General features: G+C 38.8%; 1 protein-coding gene across 2 annotated transcripts; it reads right to left on the reverse strand.

Annotated features, from left to right (window-relative positions):
- Nucleotides 1-2,778: 2,778 nt before the first annotated feature.
- LOC104592520 (Voltage-gated chloride channel family protein) lies at nt 2,779-10,242 on the reverse strand. 2 transcript variants are annotated; one of them, XM_010251937.3, is made up of 7 exons: nt 9,931-10,242; nt 9,628-9,828; nt 9,316-9,493; nt 5,494-5,756; nt 4,605-4,874; nt 3,346-4,474; nt 2,779-3,132 (listed from the first exon to the last, which is right to left on the reverse strand). In XM_010251937.3, the coding sequence occupies exons 1-7, from the start codon at nt 10,083-10,085 to the stop codon at nt 2,998-3,000; spliced, it is 2,331 nt and encodes a 776-aa protein (XP_010250239.1). In that variant the 5' UTR covers nt 10,086-10,242; the 3' UTR covers nt 2,779-2,997. The 2 variants fall into 2 exon arrangements, with proteins under 2 accessions (XP_010250239.1, XP_088749016.1); XM_088892890.1 differs by lacking the exons at nt 9,316-9,493; nt 9,628-9,828; nt 9,931-10,242 and adding exons at nt 8,246-8,448; nt 8,712-8,874.
- Nucleotides 10,243-19,144: the final 8,902 nt, after the last annotated feature.

The following is a 19,144-nucleotide window of genomic DNA, read 5'->3' on the forward strand; positions in this document are numbered from 1 at the left end:
TTTTTCTTACAATAGTTAATTTATATATTATTTTTTTATAAATTATTTTCTTTTTAATGTTATATATATATTTTTTTTTCTTAATTTTATTTTACATTTGTAACCCTTTTTTACTAAATAAAAACTAATTTTATTTAATTTCTATATATTTTAATTTTTTTTCAATCTAATCTAATTTATAAATGATAAAGAATTAAATCTAGTACGGGGGGAGGGGGCCAGGGTTTTGTTGGACTGAAGGCTCCCTCACTTCACTTGCCCGCCTCCACTTCGACAGAACCCACTCCCCTACACAACAAAGAAGGTATTGGGGGAAGATGTTTTTATTCATTGTAATCAGTTTTAGGGAAAATAAACCCTATTCTGACATGTACATTTACTCATTTAGTAAGAGAAAAATAAATAACGTATTTTTGGTTTAAAAGAAGTATTGTGAGAATTTTTTAGTATAAATTGATTTAATTTATTTATAAACAACTACTAATCAACTTTTATTAAATTTTAACAAGCATTATAACTAATTTATAATATTTTTCTTTTTCCAATATCAATTTCTTTTGTATGAGGCTTATTCCTCACTAATCTGAGGCACAAGGCAGTGAGGTGTAAGCCTCTCAAAAATAAAGACGGTAGCCCCTTAGCAAAAGGGCAAGGCACCTAAGGCCAAGCTTTTTGGCTCTGCCTAGCCTTAAGGTGTGCACCTCAACGCCTTTCAAAACTATAATCATATTGTATCACTCAGTGCACCTAGATATGGGTGAACGCATGGATTAATAACCATTTTACAAGTTTTAAAACTTTGGGATGATCTATCCTATCCCTCTAGTACTTGTACAATTAAAAAAAAAAGGTAAATAAATAAATAAATCAGAGTATCAATCATATCAATACACATCAATACTCAAACCCAACATTGGATATCCCAACGTAGTTGGTAAGGCCTCTTGTTAGTTGTAGCAGAAACTTCGGATCAAATCCTACCTGTACCTTGGTTGGGTGGTGGGGTGGCTATGGGTTTGGGGGATGGATACCTGCTTGTGTTGCCTCTTGGAACAAATATACATATACATATATATATATATATAACCCAAGTTAATAGTTTAAACAGTTCAGCCCAAGATCAATCCCAAATCCAAGGTTTTTTTTAGTGAAACAAAAAAAAGGAAAAAAAATGTCTACAAGTCAAATAGTTAAGAATTTTTTAGTGTTTTAAATTTTCTCTCTTTTGGTCGATCAGACGTAGATTAGATCCAACAACAGTCCAAAAATATAAGCAGATTCATATTAAACATGAAAGTCCCTAGGTCCAACTGTTCCGATACTGAACCGATCACAATCCTATTTAAGTGAACTTATTCAGGTAAATAGCTTTTGGAAAAACGGAGACAAGGAAGCTCATCAACTTATTTCTCAGATTTTCTATTTTATATCTCCTTGTATAACTAACAAAAATTGAAAATTCGACAAGGAAGCTCATCAACTTATTTGCCTTAAAATCAGTATTAAATGAAAGAGTAAGAACTTTATTAAAAATGGTGCAAAAATTATGGAGGTTAGATACCATCGTATAAGGGTGCCAATGGACTGATTTTGGATTGGACGGGGTCCAATCCAAAATCAATTTGGACAGATTTGATGGACCAACAAGCCATATTGGATTGGACCAATCCGGTCCAAAATATTTATTAGATTGGATTGGGCCTAGTCTGTCCGTAACAAATTTATATTGGATTGTGTTGGATTAAGCCAATATCTAGTCCATTGATAAGAATATATGTGTCAATGGGCCAGATTTGGGTTGAAGCCAATCTAAATCAAAATGAATTTGAACAAATTGAACGGTCCAGACATTGAATTGGACCAGTTCAAATTGGTCCAAAACATTCACCGGATTAAATTGGACCTAGTCCATTTATAATGGACTCACATTGGACTGGATTGGATTGGACCAAATCCAATCCAATTGACACCCCTGAATAGGCTCCCTTTGGCTGCACACGAAACATAGGAAAATGAATAATTCCAATAAAAGTTAATATCCAATAGTGTTATTTTGATAAGAAATAATTTAGAGTTAAACTATGGTGCATTCATTAATATTGACTATATGCTGAATCTATTTCTTAACCATCACATTAGAGTCTGATTACTTTTCATTGGTTCACTTTTATGAAGTATACTTTCACGTTTAACGTTTAACAAGATGTACTTACCTTTTATGTTCAACCAATCACGTCTTTTGCTACACAGTACAGGGATGCACCATAGATGTTGGGCCAAATATAATTGGCCTTGGGAAGCAAATAATTTTCAGAACATTAGTAGCAGATGGTACTCACAATCTTCCTTGCATCATTTGCAGAAGTACTAGGCCTCTCAAATCTTGCAACATTCATATGCACCTCAATCTTCCTGATCTGTTTTCTGACTAACAACCAGACACTAAGGCTGTGTTTGGTTTTAAGGAAAAAATAGGGAAAGGAAGGGAAAGGCAGGTACAAGGTTTGTAAAGGGTTTCTTACATTTCCCTTCTTTTCCCTACTTTTTCCTTCAAATCAAACATAGCCTAAAGAATTAGGAAAATGATTTTTTTTCCTGTCAAAAACTATTTTCTGAGGAAATCATTTGTTTTTCCTTCATTTTAAATGCAACCTTAATGTTCAGCAGCAAGTCTTTTAATATTTGCTAATAAAGAATTTACCCACGTTTTTTACTTTTTAAATGTTGTTCATGAAAACAAGCACTTCAACTTACAAAAAGATCATTATGCTTTAATTCTTCACCAAAAAAAAAATCAATTATTTAATCTATGAACTAAATCAATTTTGTAGCACAAATAAATTATTTTTCATATGATACAGTCAGCTAGATAACACAAGCCTGACCTTCATATGAAGTACGGAGAACATGAAAATTGGAATCAAAACAATGATGTTGAAGCAAAACAACAGCATTTTTACAGATACTGGCATGAGCCATGATATTCAATTGGAACATCTAAAACAGCTTAGTTAAACTGGCCGGCCTAAGTCTTAACTTCTTCCACCTGCTCCTTATCAGGAAAGGATGCAATCCCAATATATGCTCGGGCATAAAATCATGCCTTGTCAACACACCCACCACAGATGATCTCTGCAACAAGCAGTAGCAGCAAAAGTAGTTAGTGAATCCATTGGTTACACAAACAGCAAGCATATAGGGACAAGTGAAACCATTAAAGGGAGGAGATTTCATGACTGGAACAGTCATTACTACACATTCACCAGAATGGCTTATTCATAGCCCCAGATTATCTTATCTTTAGAAAAATAACAGCAAGTAAACAGACTATAGAAGATTTCTTACGTTAGAAGTCTTGGGAACCACCAAGAGGTGCCTTAAACCAACCTCTCGGAAAAGTATGAGAGCCTTTGCTAGTGACATCGTCTCCACAACAGTATATGGTGAAGCATTTGTAAAGGGATGCAAATCTATATACATATCCATTTCTTCCTCGGTCACTTCTATATCTTCTATATGGTCATTATTACCCGAACCACGCTTAGCAAAATCGTTGGCAGAGAACCTCTTTGTGATATCAGTGCCTGTAAGCACTGGAGTAGGCAGGAATACTTTCTTCTTCAGCAGCACAATAAGGTGGGCCCGGAGGACTAGACCAGACAACACAGGGCAATCTGAAAATGGTGGCTCATCAATCACTGGGAACCCATGATGCCTTGTAGTTTTGAGTACATGCACTATATTACGGACCTTCTCTATGCCATTAAAGCACTGAAGAGGCCCTGTTACAACATCACCAACTGTCAACTGTCTCATGTATGGCTCTGCATGAGCTTCTAGATAAGGAAAACCCTTCAATTTCATAATAATGTCATAAATATTTCCATTAAAGGTGTCAGCAACAGTCTTGGATACAAGAAGGACCAGCATTATCATTGGAAGCAACAGAAGATTGTTGGTCAGCTCCAAGAGAATAACACACAAGGACACAGTCATCCTCATAGATCCACCCAACAGGGAAGCAGCTCCTAAGACAGCAAAGAGACCATGGTTGAGATTTGACTGAGAACCCATCAGCATTCCAATAAAGCGTCCATAACCTGCCCCTGTCACAATAAGAGGCACAAACAAACCCGCTGGAGCTACAACCCCGTAACTGAAGATGCTAAGAATGTAGCAGGTGACAAAGAAGATGAGTATTGATATGTGGTGAAACTCAGTATCAGTGCCCTTGCTGAAAAGGTTTCTGATTGCATCATCATTTGTATTGAAGAATAGGCTGGCAAGATCATTGTAATGACCAGGGGGACACTGAAACTTCTTGTAGTTACCAGACCTCCCTATTGTAGGGCAAGCTTCGATTGCATCAGTTGGGCAAGGTCGGCAAGGTGCAAGCCATGGTAATCCAAATAAACAGCATGATGTAAATATGGAGATTGAGCAAGCAAGAAGTATTTTATAAGCATATCCTTTCCTGAAATTTATGGGAAATTAACATGGAGAATGAGTTTCTTAATTATCAAAAAAACAAAAAAAACAGGGAGAATGAGTTAAATATTTTATTGCAAGAAATTATTGCTAATTGAAGAAAAAAAATTGCTTACTCGTTTATGAGATTATAAACTCGGAGAACCCTCTCCAGAAGAAAATTGTAAATGCTTCCCAATATACCCCCAATAATTCCAAGAACAAGTACAGGTGGTACATCAACAAGGTGATATGTAACATTTTCTGAGGTGACATCAAACATTATTAGTCCCCCTTTTCCAAATAAGCCACACTTTCCACTGTTACAAACATCAATCAGACTCCGGAGCACAATGGCAACCACCGCTGCTGTGAAGAATGCTCTCCAGAGAAGGGCACTTCTCCACCTGCAGAATAGCTTCTTAATATTAAAATTGTATATAATGCCAATCTAAAATAATTCTTTCGTTTTTTTTAATGACAATTCAAAATGTTCAATGTCATAATCTCTCCATAAAAAATCACAGTGGTAAGGGTACATTGAATTAGTTGATGTAAATGGAGCAAGAAGTTTATAAAACTACAGAGGCAAAATTAAGGAAATGCAAGAGTTTCTGTGAGCATTTAGAACAAGATAATGGCAAGATATTACTTTTTGGAATCTCAAAGACTGAATCTCCTTGACTAATTGAATACTAGTAATTAATAATTACTTGCATTTACCCATATATCAGAAGATTCATTAAAGAAGTCCATATATGAGACATTTAGGATCATCTAACATGTATAGGAAATCCCCTATGGGTCAATGGGATGGTCAATCAATATGCACCTGCTTGGCAGTAGAGATCCTACGCTATGATAGAATAGAAACAGATTTCTGATGTAGTAGTAGCAAAAGGCATTTCCTAAATATAAGTTATCTTAGATTCAATTGTTTAGGCTAAAATGAAGCATTTGCTTCCATCATGAAGGAAAGAAAGAAAATTAAGCAAACTAAGTGCAAACAAATAACTTCGGCAATACCATGATGCCATTTCCTCAAGAGCGAATAGAACTCCCCCAACAGGTGCACGGAAAGCAGCAGCAATTCCAGCAGCTGATCCACAGGTTACAAGATCACGCCTATCTCTGTCATTCTTGAAGAAGCGTATCCATCTCCATGTTATACCATACTTCTTGGAACCACCCTGTCCTAGCAATGATGCAATACAAGCACCAGTATGCACCAATGGCCCTGCCTTGCCTATGTTTAGGGATGACGATACAGCTATAATGCTACCAACAACCTGCAATTTTTATCAACATTCATAGATGGTCATCAGCCTTTGTCAGCAAAGTATATTGCTTCTCTTAGATGAAAGAGATCAAAAGAATTTCATAGCATAGATATGTGCGAAAGAGATAAGCAAGATGATATAATTTAAGCACCAAATGGTGCTTAATGAACATTGAAAGTGTAGACCCTAATACACAGAGGCATAATATGATGGCCTGCAAGAACAGTGAATACAAGAACACATAATCCTTACACACAGAGGACATCTATCTTCTCTTTATTGATATGATCATGTGAAAGAATAGTACCATGATATCCAAAAAAAAGGTACCAGTAAGAATCATGCAGAAAGATCTGGACAGGGAAGAAATCATGCCCTAGATATAATACAAATTGAACTGAAACCAACAGAAGATTACCATTCTGAGAACGGCATATACAAATCCACATAAAACTTATCTGAGAAAGCCAATCCAGATGGGTAACCCCCAATCAATCTAATGGTCTTCCAATTTATCTATTCCATGAAACAAATGTCTGAACAAAGTCCTTAATTGGAATGATAAACACAACTCTGGTTGACTGATGTAGGATGGGTAGGGGTCCAATTAAATTCGGATTTGGTGGTGGGCTTTATGGGATGGATGAGGGACTGTGGGTTAGTAAAGATGAAAAATATGGATGAAAAAGTAAGTAGGATGTTTCCTTCCCGCCAAGGAATATGCAGAAATCATAAGAGAGAGAACTCTTGCCGTTAGAGTAAACAGAAAAGAGCCAGATTGGGGGGGAAGAAGAAAATTTTCTGGCAACAACCAGAATTCACTAAACCAATCTTTATTTCATCAAATCACTCTCCTTAAACTCCAATTACAATGACTATTTATCACTGTTTAGAAAACCGAACTGGACCAGCCAATTGGGCTCGTTCAACCATATTGGTTTGGTCATACCCCGCACCAGAAAACTGGTGAACCGACGATCCTAGCCGGTTTTCTTTCATGTTTTTTAAACACTCAATTGTCTAATTCGGGTGATCTTCTTTTTGGGAAACTTTTCAAGATCTATGTGTTCCTATGCCTTGCCCCATTATTTTTGCCAAGAAACTCTTTTTTTGGCCTCAAATCTTAATTTTTAATATAAAAATTGAAACTAAAATAAAAATATATGTTATAGTAGAATATATTTATATATTTCGAATATATGCATATATATATAGATAGATAGATAGATAGACAGATAGATAGATAGAGAGAGAGAGACACACACACATTATCATGGTTCAACCTTCAATTGAACCTCTGACCCGTGAACTCTCCCTTTTCCAGGTCAATGCCCAGTCCAATTCTCTGAATGTTGCTCGTTATAGGCTTGCCTTACTAACTAGAATGTCCCTTTTTCAGACTCTATCACTCCAATTTGGAGTTTTGGACTAGGAAATTGACCCAACACAATTCATAATTGTTTTATAACTAATATAAATCCATAACAAACCCATTAGGGCACTTAAAAAAGGACTCCCAACTCCTAAGAAACTCTAGTAACACTTGCCTAATCCGACTAAAACTACTTTAATTTAAAGACATCAGAAATTACTAAAAAATGTAAACCGCAAATTTGCTAAAAATAGTAATTACGAGAATTTCCATAAATAGTTAGTCCAAAAGTTACCATAAATAGTGATTTCGAAAAAATTAAACATCTTTTGTTAAGACACCCACAAGTAGAAAATAAAAAAAGTTAAAAAAAAAACTGAGACAATGCCAATATCCGATAACCCAAAAATTCTGAAATTAATATAGGAATTGGAAAACTAACTTAATTCTCCATTGCTTCTTCCCTTCCTGCAAACACCACTTATCTAGACAAAAAACACCCTTGAGAAATTTTATGAACTCCAATGGACTAGTAAGAACATGTTGCAACTCTCAAATCTTGTCCCTAGGAAGAAAAGTAAGAACTTGACAAAAACATAACCATTACCATCATGGTGGAAGGAGAACCAGTGCTACCAAGTTGAATAGAATGACAAAGAAAATAAAAAAAAAATGAAAACAAAAAAAATTCACATGTAGATTTCCTCCATTTTTATGATTATGAAGAAATCAAACAGACACTTTTTTTCTCCAGAAAAACTATATCCAAAACCAAACTGCAAAGATTCTCTTTTAGTCTTGTTCTTAAATTACAAATTTGAACCGGTCTATAATAAAAATGATTCCCTTAATGAATATTAAGCACAGTCTGCTTCCCATTCTATCAAAGATGCCCTAGTATATGTTGGATTCTAATCTCATTAGAGATTAAATCCAATGGGTTTGATTGGTCAATTACATGAGAAATTGCACCTGCACACTTGTTTTAGAAAACAACTTTTCTCTTACTAAAACCAGTTTTGAACTTGTCCCACATTGGATATTTACAATTTTTGTTTTAGGTTTTTCAATAGGAGCTGATTTATACTCCTTAGAAATAGAAGAGGAGAGAATGGAGACTTGATACCGTGCAATGCGCGTGCACGCGTGTGCGCGCGTGTGTGCGGCCAATGAGGCGCTTTAGAGGCGCACTTTGTTCGCACCCGCGTGGCTCGCGAAGGATGGCTTTGGTTTTGGTGTGACACTTCAGACGCGCCTCAGAGCTTCTCCTCCAAAGTTTCAGTGACCCCATTTCCCAACAGTATATAAGTAAAATGCAAGGCATAAATGCTGAACTCAAAGCTCGTTCAAATTATTTAGTTAGAAACCTAAGTATTTTAACCAATAACATGCTAGTAGAAATAAGAAAGAATTCAAAAATCAGTTTTCAACACAGCACACAATCAAGCACTGAACAAAAATTGTCAATAACTTGATTGTTTAAGCATACCATTCCTCTTTCAGAGAATTGCTAGAAGAACTTAATTGTTTATGCATATTCATCTCAATAAGGACTATCCCACACTTGACACTATGCATGCAAGGTGAGTTACCTGATTCCATGGAGCTGATCATCGGCATCTTTTCTTCATACCCAATTATGCAGAGAACTGTTTAAATTATATACAGTTTCTTCCACTTGATAGACAAAATAACTCTATTAAATGGCATTCAAGCTGGCTATGGAGTTATTCTCTCAGATCCAGGCGCGACTTCCCCAGATCTTCTCTGTTCTCGGACCTCTATGCAATCCTTTTAGGTCTGAAGCTGGCTTTGAATCTGGGAATCACAATCTTTCAAATTGAAGTTGACTGTTCTGTCGCTATGAAAGCAGTGGGAATGAGTAATGTTTTGGTTCTAGCAGATTGTGTGGGTCTAGTTAGTCTGAAATATTGTCTCTTTCTGAAAAAAGTGTTCTGGGCTTATATCCTTAGAAGCAAAAGCTTTGTAACTCATTTTCTCGCCGGTCGGTCTTGTCCATTGAGGGGAGAACGGTTTTTTAATCCTCTCCGTTTTTTAACCTTTAATTGTCATGGCCAGAACCAGGTGTTATATTTTCTTTCGTCTGATGAATGAATTTCCAATTTACCAAAACAGACGGAATAACTCAAAATCAGAAATTCAAATAAGAAAACTGAGGACACACCAAAGTCTTACTTTGACAACCAAAGTCCAAGGAGAAAAGATCCCCGGGGCGTCCACTCCGTTGAGATAAGCCTTAACTTCTGGAATACCCGACCCAGCTGCCGCAGGCGCTATAAACGTCGTTATAACTGATGAAAACAGGATAAGAACAAAATTTGAAGCAGCAAAAACACCAAAAGCCGTCGCGTACCTGTGCAGAATTATCAACTTTAATAAAAAAAAAAAATCCTTTGTCCGAAAAAAAAAATAACAACAAACCAAAGAAATTTAGAAACAGATGGAGCAAACCTATTGATCTCTAGATCTAAGAAAGATACTACCAACCTCTTCTCCAACATCATATTTGACGTGATGACAAATTTTATTCCGGCAATGTTCTCGACGGCGAGGTTGATAAGGAATCCGACGAGTCCCGCAAAAAGGCCAATGAGGAAACACAACGACCATTTCATAAATATATACTGAAAAATCTGGATCTTACCGCGACTTCTCCAATCCTGCTTGAAGAAGTCATTCTCAATTATCCTGCAAAATTCACAAATCGAAATTCAACATGTTTTCCAATACAGGAATACGAGCAAAGAAAAAAAATCAACGAAGATGGATTTAAACAGAAGCAGAACTCACTCGTAGTCTAAACTCTCGATGGGGCACACGTTAGAGCCAACTATAGCAACCTGCGAAGTAGTGTTGGAAGCCGATCGACGAAGCTGAAACTGTAAGTGGTTATTGAGAAGAGGCTCTGTCAGTGGAGGAGCTTCTTCGTCTGCTTCCGTCAACATGATTAGGGTTTCAAGAACTCTAATCGGCAGATCTTCAGATCATCACTACCTGAGAGAAAGAGAGCCGCTGGCTTCGCCGGCTATGTACTTCCCCTCCGAGTCTCCGACTTTTACCAGAACTATAAGTTCGAGCCAAAGCATCCAAATTTTTGTCGGGACTCGGGGAGTATTCACTTTGGACCTTACACGTTAGTGAAACTCAGCATCGCACTACACACCAAAACGAGATACCACCGATGTGATCCGTTGATTTGGAAGATCTTCTCATAAATCAACCACATCCCTGCAATCTCAAAGCGGAGAGGACTGAGGAGTAGAAAACAGGATGACCAGCGTCAAAACAAAGACCGGAACCCGATGGTCCTGATTTGAAGTCTGTTAAAACACTCACGTCTCAACTTTTTTAACGACTCTACCTATATGATTTGATCATTTAACGGCTCTGGTTATCTATTATTTGTCACCACAAATAAACGGCTCTGGATTCACGCATGGCTTATGGTATTAAGTTGAAACATGGGTACGGAATCAGTAGGATTTATTAAAATTCAGACATATAGAAAAGGTGACGGTAGAATGTCACGGGAGTAATCCTTGGGTCCCGTGCGACACTCGAAAATGGGCGAGTAAGCCTACGAAACAAAGCAAACACACACAAAGGCAACAAGATGGCACACCAATTAGCAAAAGGCTATTTGTATTGCATTAATCAGTGGTAAGCACAAGCATACAGTACAGTGTCGAGGGGATCTCGTGCTTAACCTTTTCACGCTTATGAGCTCACTCAACTACCTACCTCCCCTCAAAGAGTACGTTAAGCTTTTGGGGGAGTGACAATAGAAAACATCAAAATGATGGAAAAGCATACTAAGTAATTACAATAACGCCATTGGCGGTCCCCCTCACAAAATACAAGCAATGCCCACCCATGACACACATGTTGACACCATGAAGGCACGCGGTTGGCACTCGGATGGCTCACTGTAGGTGCTTGATGGCGCGACGAAGGAGTCACCTGTGACATTCTCCCCCACTCAATTCGATCTACGTCCTCAGAGATCGGCTTCGACTGGTCCCTTAGAGTTACTGTTGCGGAAGGAGGGTTCTTCTGCTGCTCCCCGAACCGGCTGTCGTCCAAGGCCGAGGTGTATATTTTGGTGGCATGGTCGGGTTGGCTCATTCTGTTGGGGTTTCCTATGGCTAAGTCCTTTCCTAGCAACCTCAAGGTATGTTAGTGGCTAGTTCTGTTTGGCTAAGGGGTAGGTTTGGGCCAGGTAAGGATCAAAATGGTGTTTTGGATTATTAAGATGTGGATTCCCATGCATTTTTCCCCGAGGGTAACTCACAGGGCTACTACGGGAACTAGCCTTAGGGATGATGTGAATGTGGTCCCTAGATGGCTTGGGTGGCACTCGCTCTCCCCGATGGTTGTGGTAGTAGATGTGGGCAAGGTTTGACACGGCCTTGGGTCTTCTTCTGTTGGGCCCACCAATTGCGGGCACTTGCGGCTTCTGCTGCGAAGTCGACTTCTGCTGATGTGGTTGGCGTTGAATTTGATGCTGCTGCTGGTGTTGACTTGGGCGCTGGCATTGGTGTTGGCGCTGAAAATGGAACTGTCTTGGGGGTGACTTCTTCCTGGTGACGACTTCCCAACCAGTTCCAGTGCCGATGTGAGGTACTTGACAGGGGTTCTTCCTTGTTGACGCAGAGCTGTCTTCATGGTTGATAGTTTCTTGGTACAACTGCAAGGCTGAAAGCTACTTCCCAAGTATCTACAAGGCTGATGAGACAGGAACCATGCAAGGGGAGTGTTCGTCTAGAATAAGCAAACTGTTGATGTGTGGCATAAGTGCTGCTTCCGCCTGCTTGAGGAACTCCACTCCAAGAACCACCTGAAAATCATCCAAGGGAACCACAGATAGATTGATGGGTCATTTCCATGGTCCAACTCGGAGTTCTACTCCACGGGTCGTGCCCTCTACTGCTTTGGCCTCGGAGTTGACAGCCTTGACCCACCCAGTTTGTTTGGTGGTGGTCAAGCCGAGTCGCTTTGCCTCCGCAAGCGAAATGAAGTTTTGGGTGGCTCCAGTGTCCACCAAGGCTTGGGTCGGCCTCCCGCCGAGGGTGATGTCTACATAACTCAGCCCCTTGTGGGCTTTGGTAGGCCGCTTTGATGTGGCCTCTTTCTTGACCATGGCATTGATGAGTTGGAAGGCGCCTACTCTTGGCGCCGCTGTGGGTTTCTCCTCATCGCTCTTTTCACTATCGCTGAGTTTGGCGATGAGGGCAGTTATTTTCTTTCGGGTTGGACAGTCACTCGTCCAATGCTTCCCGTTGCAAAGGTAACACGGCGCAGGAGGAGGTCTCCTAGTGGATTGGTGGCCCTGGTAGCTTGGGCCTCCTTGTGGCTTCTTCCCTTGTTGGTAATTGTAGGGCTTGTCCACGGGCACTGGCTTCTCCCTTGTAGGGGTTGATTGTGGATCTCCCCCACTCAAACTCATGGTACCTGGGCTGGATGGTCTTTGCACATCTTCCTTAGGTGTTCCTAGATCAACAAGCTGTTCAGCTATGGCCATGGCGGTGGCGAGGTCCTCAACCCCACGTCGCTGGAATTCGAGCTCAGTCCATGGCCTGAGACCGTCCATAAAATTGAACAGAAGATCCTTGTCTGACATGTCAGTGATCTCCAGCGTCAAGGCCGAAAACTCCTTGACATAGTCATGTAGTGATTCTTGATGTCTGAGATTCTTCATTCTTCGGCGCACCAAGTGCTCCACATTTTCTGGGTAGAACTGCCGCTTGATCTCACGCTTGAATCCAACCCAAGTGTCGATGGTACGGGTTCCACGTTCAATGTCTTGGCAACACCTACGCCACCATAACATTGCGATATCAGTCAAATACATAGCAGCTGTACGTACCTGAGTTTGGTTGTCAATGATGCCAGTGGCAGAGAAATATTGCTCCAATTGCCACAAGAAGTTGTCAAGCTCCCTAGCATCCCGAGCACCCGAGTAAGGTGTTGGCTCTCGGATCTTGATGTTCATGGAAGCTAGGGTGGAGGGAGTGCTTGGTGTGTTGGCCACTGCCCTCTTTAGGAGAGTCATCTCATCTCTCATCTCATCCAATTGCGCTTAGAATCTGTCTAGCAAGCCCTGTAGGCTGCTTTGGGAAGGCCCAACTCCCGAATTCTGTATGGTGGTGTGCATGTCTCTGAAGGCGCCATTGAAATGTCCTTCTAGTTCCACCACTGCATTCTCAACCGTCTCTAGGTTGAGGTGGAGTTCATCAACCCGATCTCGGGTTTCTCCCACTGTCACCTCGCAACGTAGGAGGCGCATGTCCACGGTAGCTAGTTGGTCGACTGGTTTGTCATGCTTGCTAGCTTTGGTTGTATGCCCCTTTGGGGCTTGTGTCTTGGTAGGTTCGTCAAGTGGAGCTTCATCAGTGTCGTGGGCTTGAATCCGCCCATGTGGTGTGTCATCGGAAATGCCCCGATTGCTCTTCATTGGGTTGATGTAGGGACGAAGACAAGGTCCAGAGTGTTTGTAGGAGCACCTGCTCTGATACCAACTGTCACGGGGGTAATCGTTAGGGCCCCGTGCGGCACTCGAAATGGGCGAGTAAGCCTACGAAACAAAGCAAACACACACAAAGGCAACAAGATGGCACACCAATTAGCAAAAGGCTATTTGTATTGCATTAATCAGTGGTAAGCACAAGCACACAGTACAGTGTCGAGGGGATCTCGTGCTTAACCTTTACACGCTTATGAGCTCACTCGACTACCTACCTCCCCTCAAAGAGTACGTTAAGCTTTTGGGGGAGTGACAATAGGAAACATCAAAATGATGGAAAAGTATACTAAGTAATTACAATAACGCCATTGGCGGTCCCCCTCACAAAATACAAGCAATGCCCACCCATGACACACATGTTGACACCATGAAGGCACGCGATTGGCACTCGGATGGCTCACTGTAAGTGCTTGGTGGCGCGACAAAAGAGTCACCTGTGACAAGAAAGCAGAACAGAAGAAGCAGTATCGGAAACTAAGACAGAAACGGAAAAGGTTCCTGTAATCCTATTGAGCGATGAGCTCCTCGGGAGCCGGTCATCATCACCGGCTCACTGCTACGTGGCTTGCATGTATGCGCCAGCTGGATATTTCAGTCGGATCACAAGCCGTGGGACCCATTCGGCGAATTCTACCCCCACAAGCGTAATCATAAGATACTTATAAGCCGCACATCGGGAACATCTCAGATGTCATTCACGAGAGATGTTCCCGATGCACATGGTAAAGGATTATCAAAGCTAGGGCCTACATCATACGGGATATGCCCGACCAATACCACGACCGTTCAATTGCATTTATTTATTAGTGGATGAGAACCGTCCGGCCTAATTATTTTTGTTTTTTGTTAACTATTTACTGGTAGAGGGGCCCCTGCTGGATTGGACTAAGTTTGTTGAAAATTATTAATATATGTTGGTCTTAAAACTGAGATACAAAGAGATGACAATTTTAATGGGAAATGTCAATTTTGACCACAGGTATACATATTCACGTGCCAGACTTCGGGCCTAACTTACAGTGTCAGATTCGGGTTTTGGGCCGGGTTCATTGGGCAAAAGTCAAGCTCAAGCTCGGCCATGAACAGTTCTAGCCCTCATTGGTGGCTAAAAAAGTAAAGTATTTCTATTTATTTGACAGGCACAGCTCTCAAAATTTAAGTGTTTAATGCATGGTTTTCAAAATCGGACCGGACTGGACAGTTGGACCGGAAAATTAGTAATAGCCAGGCCCTCGGGTCCACTTATACTAAAACCCGGAAATCTCTAAAAGACGTTGAAAAAGCCAAAAAATCGTTGACCTGGGCGATCGGACCACTAAACCGTTTGACCTGAGCAACGGTTCGCAAGTTCTCTTTTTTATTTTCACTGTTTTAAATAAAATAAAAAAAGGAAAATATAACATTACTTTAACATCCCCATCCCAAATCAATTAATCGAATGTAGGGTTAGAACCCCATTTTCGTTCTAACCCTTCGCTCTTCCCTCCTCTCAGCCCTCACACCCAATCGACCACCTGCAGCGGCCAGCACCTTCGGCGTTCGACGGTGACATACATTGATCGATGGTGATTAGCGGCAACTGGCAACGGTGAGTTTGCAGCAGTGGCCATAGTTTTTTGCAATTTGTAGCACTTCTAGTCTTTGTGGCAGGTGAGTTTGCAGTGGCAGCCATCCCTTACACCCAACCGACCACCTGCGGTGGCCAGCACCTCCGGGTTTGACGGCGACACACCAAACGTCTGTGATTAATGGCAATCGGCGACTGCGAGTTTATAGTGACGACCAGCATTTTTTGCAATTTGTAGCACTTCTAGGCTTTGCGGCAGGCAAGTTTGGAGCAGCGGGCAGTTCTAAAGATTTGGAGATTGATTGTGAGTGTTTTTGACACCTAGGAGCATATCTAAAGAAATTCTCAGAAATTGAAGAAAAAACAAAGATTTGAAGTTTTTGCTTGGTTGAAGCTTAGGGAGCAGCATTTGGCATGGTGCTTAGGTACAAATTAATGTAATTTTTTTTATCAATTAGGTAAAATTAATGTATATTGAAGCCTTTTAGAGATCAATCTTGATTGCATAGCAATCTAACATTCTAGAGTGAATGCTCATATTTCTCCCCTTTTATTTTGGTGCCAGGGGAATCTATTCATGTGAACCCTGATTTTTTTGTTTTTTTTTGTATTTTTTAGAATTTTTCTGTATTTTATTTTTATATTTTCTATGTATTTTGTACTGTATTATTTTTTATTTAGATCATTTTATTTTCTGTTTTTTATTTAAATTTATATTATTTTTATTTTTAATTTATTTATAATATCACTGGTCGAATCATTCGACCCGGACAGTTGAACTGCTTAACTGAAAACCGGTCCCCTGACCAGTCCTATTTCCGATTCGTTTTTAAAAACCATGGTTTAATGTTTTGAAGAGTTAAATTGCATCAGCGGAGTTTGAAGTTTGAACACTAATTTCTAATAAAAGATTTTATTATTAAAACAAAATTACATCTCATGTATTTCATATACACCCCATTCTATATCTAGAAAGAGAAATGAGGGAAGGCAAGAGATCTCTCACCATATTGCTCGCACGAGTTCCTCTGCCCTCTCCTTTCTCACATGTGTGATGATTTTGTTTGAAGCGACTAAAATAATCTCATAATTTCGATATTGCCACATCTCTCTCTCTCATTGATTTAGCTGTAGCCTGTAGGTAAACGTTTCAGATTTCTCTCTATTCTCAGTGTCTTACTAACCAAGCTTTTCTTGCAGGTTGTGGTTAGTTTTTTTTGGAGAAATGAAGAACTCCTGTGTCCTTTGAAAAGAAAAGGCAAAAGCAACGAGAGGTAGTTCAGTGTTTCTTTTGTTCTTTTTTTCCTATTTTTGCAATAAATAGCAATTGGTTATTTTGAAAAAAAAAAGCAATATTTTAGCTACAATACATTTTCTAATTAACAAACCCGCCTTTTTCATTTACCTATATTCAGTTTTAGATTCTATTTGTGTTGAATAAGAGCTCAGATGTTTCATGTAGAACACTTAGAACTAGCTAGATCTAAACCTAACCCTACCCAATTGTGAATGGATAGGTTTATGGATTTCTCTTTCACATTTGTCTTTTTTTTTTTCATTTTTTTGATTACAGGCATCTTAATACCAAATCACCACATCCTGTAATAAGGTTTGTAATTCTTTTTTTCTTTCTTTTATTTATTTATTTTTTTGTTGGGGTTTAAGTTTTGTGAATCTAGTTCTGTTTCTTCCCCCTTTAGGTGCATACATATATAGTTTTCACTATATTATTGCATGTGATGCTTAATAGGGGATTTTCTTTCCTATTAATTGCCTATTAGTTTCACTTTAGTTTGTGGATTAATTGAAAGGGTTTAGACAATATTTTGAACAGAGCCAACAACATTTTATATTTTTAAATGAGTAGTTCTACTTATTTAGTGAGAGAACGGAAATTTTGATCATTGAGTGAGGCAACAATGAGACATTTTATACTAATTTCAGGAACCACAGAATCTTGCTTCTTGGTCAGTATCATCTACCAGCTCCCTTACCAATCTAAATAGGTTATGCCCTTCACCTTATATATATATATACTTTGATGGTTTCAGCCAGTTATCTCTTTATATTAATAAAACATACAGTTGTTTTGGAGATTGAAGAGTGAAGAGTCAAAAAGGTTTGGAACACAACAAAATAAAGGAAAAAAAAAACTCCTCTTATTGCTTTTTATTGAGTACAATTCATGAATTGTATGGAAGTAAATTGGTTACATGGAGTTGTACATTAGATGCTTAACAGAGATAGTATATCCATTCAAGACTAATCATATGAAGGGTTTAACTCAATTTTTTACAAAATTGGACTGGAAAAATTGGGAATCGGTCATTTGACTGGTTTCGCTTCAGCCCAGAATCGTTTTTTGGCAAAAAAACTATTGATTTGGTCAGAAAACTGCTGACCTGGGCGATCAAACCGTCAATTCATCGATTTGGACGTTTTCTTTGCCTTTTTTTACATTTTTATTATTTTTTATCAAAATGGTCCATCCATTCAATTCAAACAATCGGACTGTTCGACCCAAAAACTGGATCCAAAACGGTTCCTTATTTGGTTTGGTTTTCAAAACCTTGGTTCAACTGATGCAAGTTTATATTTACGTAAGAACAAATTTTAATAGGCGATAAGGAGTGTAAGGACTTATGGGGTCTCTTTCATGAATTGCATGAGTGGTATGGAAGTACATTCGTTGCATGGAGATGTACATTGATGCTTTACAGAGATATTATCTCCATTCAAGACTAATCATATAAAGGGTTCAACTGGTGCATGTGTGTATTTACATAAATAAACAAATTTCAATAGGTGATAAGGAGTTTAAGGACTTACTTGGTCTCTTTCATGAGTTGAGCACTTGAGGTAAGAAGGAAAAAAAACGTAATTGGATATCTCTTTGTGAAAAAATGATTCAGTGGCTATGTTCTACACCCTTCCATTAGGGCAAATGGCCTCGATGGAAATTAAACGAGGGATGGACTACTTTATGAATTACTAGCGGGGCCCAGTGAGTAGTAAAATTTGAAAACCAAATTAATAATAAGATTGAAGAAAAGTAATTCACACTAAAATAATAAATGCATAATTACTATTAATTTAAGGTTAATTAGACCATAGTTATTAACAAATTATTATTAATTTATAATTAAATTTAAATAATTGTTGTTAGTTAATAGTAAAATAAGTAAATTACTGATGAATGGCGACGGGGCAGGTTGGGGGTAGGGACCATATTCCCTATCCCCAACCTCAACCACTACTATGGATAAAAGTTATCTTCCATCCCCGATCTTTGACAAAGACATGTTCCCCATGGGACTCAAATCACCAATTTTTTAATTAAAAGTATTTTTTGGAAAATAGGTTTATTTAAAATAAAGTATAAATAATATCTTAAATATATATAATGTAAATAATCTATATTATATATATATATATATATAAAGCAAAGCGGTCCATGTTAGCTACCCTCTCCTTCCTCCAAACCCCCTTCCTCAATTCTCTCTCTTTTCCCTTCCCACCACTCCCATTTTTTCAATTCAGCACCCTTTCTCTCCATTCCTTAATTAAGCAAGATAACAAAATTAACCAATTTACTATTAATTATGTAATTAAAGTTAATTAAAAGTATTTTTGGAAAATAGATTTACTAAAATAAAGGAAATTTTAGAATATAAATACTTTTTAATAAATTTTGAGATATATATATATAATATAAATAATATTTAATATATATATATATATAATCAAGATTGAGGTACAACAGGGACTTCATTCTCCACCCCCATCCTTGACTGATTAGAGATCCCTTTTAATCCCAATCCCCACCCTCTCCTTACCCCCATCCCATTAATCCCCATTGGGCCGGGGAGATTGAGTACTTGACGGAGAATCTAGATGCTTCACACGATATAGGT

This window comes from Nelumbo nucifera, chromosome 8, assembly GCF_055504915.1.
Source record: "Nelumbo nucifera cultivar China Antique chromosome 8, China Antique-T2T, whole genome shotgun sequence".
Classification (NCBI taxonomy): domain Eukaryota; kingdom Viridiplantae; phylum Streptophyta; class Magnoliopsida; order Proteales; family Nelumbonaceae; genus Nelumbo; species Nelumbo nucifera.

Excerpts from the sequence above, each read along its gene's own strand:
- LOC104592520 (XM_010251937.3), bottom strand. The coding sequence starts at position 10,085 with ATGTTGACGGAAGCAGACGAAGAAGCTCCTCCACTGACAGAGCCTCTT. Across the intron at positions 4,475-4,604 it reads GTTTATAATCTCATAAACGA|GAAAGGATATGCTTATAAAA; the intron begins GTAAGCAATTTT and ends CATAAATTTCAG. Across the intron at positions 3,133-3,345 it reads TGGTTCCCAAGACTTCTAAC|AGATCATCTGTGGTGGGTGT; the intron begins GTAAGAAATCTT and ends TGCTTGTTGCAG.